At 39.6% G+C, this 2,679-nt stretch overlaps 1 protein-coding gene across 1 annotated transcript; it reads right to left on the bottom strand.

The window, feature by feature from the left end:
- Positions 1 to 329: 329 nt before the first annotated feature.
- Positions 330 to 2,451, bottom strand: LOC139871326 (uncharacterized). Its single transcript, XM_071859047.1, has 3 exons — positions 1,902 to 2,451; positions 1,460 to 1,804; positions 330 to 1,162 (listed from the first exon to the last, which is right to left on the bottom strand). The coding sequence occupies exons 1-3, from the start codon at positions 2,449 to 2,451 to the stop codon at positions 330 to 332; spliced, it is 1,728 nt and encodes a 575-aa protein (XP_071715148.1).
- Positions 2,452 to 2,679: the final 228 nt, after the last annotated feature.

The following is a 2,679-nucleotide window of genomic DNA, read 5'->3' on the forward strand; positions in this document are numbered from 1 at the left end:
GTCGGTTGATGATGCAAGAGGGAGTGCGAAACAATGAGAAGAAGTATAGAGGGAGGCTATTAAGGACCGCTTTTAAGAGTGTTAATATACCACAGAATGACATCGTTCTTGCTTTCCAATCTGACAAACGTTTATCAAACTTTTCAATGATGGGATTCCAAGCATCCTTTTTATTAAATTTTTCACCAATCGGCATCCCTAGATAACTAAAGGGAAGAGAACTCGCAATATATCCCAATCTTAGAGCCATATGATCAATCTCCCCTCGAGCCACCCCAATGCCATATAAATGACTTTTTTGCATGTTAATTTTTAACCCCGACACTTTCTCATAGCACTGAAGTGTGTACATTAGAAATGTTTCTTTTATGCCAATCACCAAAAAATATTGTATCGTTCGCGAATTGGAGGTGTGTAATATTGATTCTATCACGCCCAATTTCTACACCCCTTATGATCTTTTTTCTAGCCGCGATTTTAGCAAGTATGTTCAAACCTTCACTAGCAATGATGAAAAGGTAAGGAGAGAGGGGATCACCTTGGCGAATACCTCTTTGGAGACGAAATTCTTTGGTTGGCGAGCCATTAACGAGTACTGAAATGGATGCGGATTTGAAACAAGATTCGATCCACTTGAGCCATTTTGAACCGAAACCCATCTTCCTCATGATGTCGAAAAGGAAATTCCATCGGGCGCTATCGAACGCTTTCTCGAAGTCTGCCTTAAAGATGAAACATCTAGCCTTGTTGTTTTTAACATCCCCAACTAATTTGTTTGCTATTAAGATGATATCAAGTATGGATCTACCGCGGATGAAAGCGCTTTGTTCTACACCTACAAGTTTGTCAATCACACTCCTGATCCTATTTGCAAGTAACTTAGACAAGATTTTGTAGTATCCCCCTATGAGGCTAATCGGCCTATAGTCACGCAAATTGATCGGGTTACTTTTCTTAGGTATTAAGGTGATGAACGATGTGTTACATCCTATCGTGATATCCCCACTACTCCAAAACCATTGGATCGCCTTCATTAAATCCTCTTTGATCACATTCCAATATTTATGATAGAAGTGAAAGTTGAACCCATTGGGCCCGGGTGCCTTCGAAACCCCGCAATCTTTAATAGCCAACCATACCTCATCTTCGGTAAACAAACACTCTAATAAGGATGCATCATCTTAAGATATCTTAGAAGTATCAAACCCCTCAAAATCAAAACCACTCACATCCGGATCTTCATAGAAAGTTTTGAAGTATCTAAAGACTTCATTTTTAATATCTTCCGGGTTTTCTTGCCACACTCCATTGATATGAAGACCTCGAATATTATTTTTCGTGTTCTTTCTCTTGATAATCGAATGGAAAAATTTCGAGTTTTCATCCCCATCAATCGCCTATTTGACCCTAGATTTTTGTTTCAACATGTTGCATTTTACACAATCCTTCTCAACCCAACCGTTTCTATTATTTAGCCATTCAATCCTTTCGGAATCAGCAAGAACTCTCTTTTCGACTTCACCCTCCCACCAATTACACAAATCGTTTAGTTGTTTGAGTTCCGAATCTAGCTTACCAAATGTGAGGTTGAACCACTCTTTAAGTTTGACCTTAACGTTTTTTAACCTCAGTCTGAAGGTAGTATTAGTTCGGTATGGGGCAATCGAGATGTTCCAGGCTTCGGTGACAATATGATCAGCCCCCTCTGCATCTATCCAAGTATCAAATACTCTTGTGGGCTTGGGCCCAAAATCAAACTGACCATTTTTTAACAGTAGCGGGGTGTGATTTGAGAGATTCCTGTCTAAAGCCGAGACAGACAAGTCATTCCACAACAAAGCAAAATTATTGGAAACAAGAAAACGGTCTAGCTTACTAAATTGTAGCCCGTCGTCGCTGACCCTTGTAAATTTTAGAAAGAGGGATTTCGATCAATCCATTATCATTGATGAAACTGTTAAACCTGGCAGCGCGTCTTGGGATGAATTTTGTGTTTTCTCTTTCGTTCACGTTCCTAACCTCGTTAAAATCTCCACAAAAAACCCACGCAGCATTATCATAAGACAAAAGTCTATTTAGACTATCCCAAAATCGTTTCTTTTTCGTGTCGTTGTATGGACCATAGACATTAACAATCACAAATTCCGAATCAAAATTGGAAAGTTTACCTTTATTAGCAATGAAGAACTCGCCCTCCACTGCCTGATCCACCTGGAAGATACTATCGTCCCAAATCAAGAGAAGACCCCCAGATCTACCATTGCATTCTTTGCTTGCATATTTCGCATATTGTGAACCCCACACGTTTTCGACCCATAGATCACTGAAACTCTTGCGTCTGGTTTCCTGGACAGCGGCAATTATAGGGTTAGCGTCATGGATTAATTTTTTGAACCATCCTTGCTTACCCTTTTGATTAAACCCTCGAATATTGACTGTTAAGATCCTCATTGGCAAAATTAAGCTGTCACGAACACAAAATATGATGAATTAGGGTTCTTACTCACTGTTGAACCCTAGGACTCTAGCAAAGTCGCATAGGTTGATGCTAGAATCCGAATCGTTGTGGTTCGGGTCATCAGAGGTATCAAATTTCTTTGATTTGGATTGTAATATTTCTTCAATCGTTGGAGAGTGAGGTCTTTTCGAACCTCTAATACCGTAGGTCAATGTCTTAAT

Source organism: Rutidosis leptorrhynchoides, chromosome 10, assembly GCF_046630445.1.
Source record: "Rutidosis leptorrhynchoides isolate AG116_Rl617_1_P2 chromosome 10, CSIRO_AGI_Rlap_v1, whole genome shotgun sequence".
Lineage (NCBI taxonomy): Eukaryota > Viridiplantae > Streptophyta > Magnoliopsida > Asterales > Asteraceae > Rutidosis > Rutidosis leptorrhynchoides.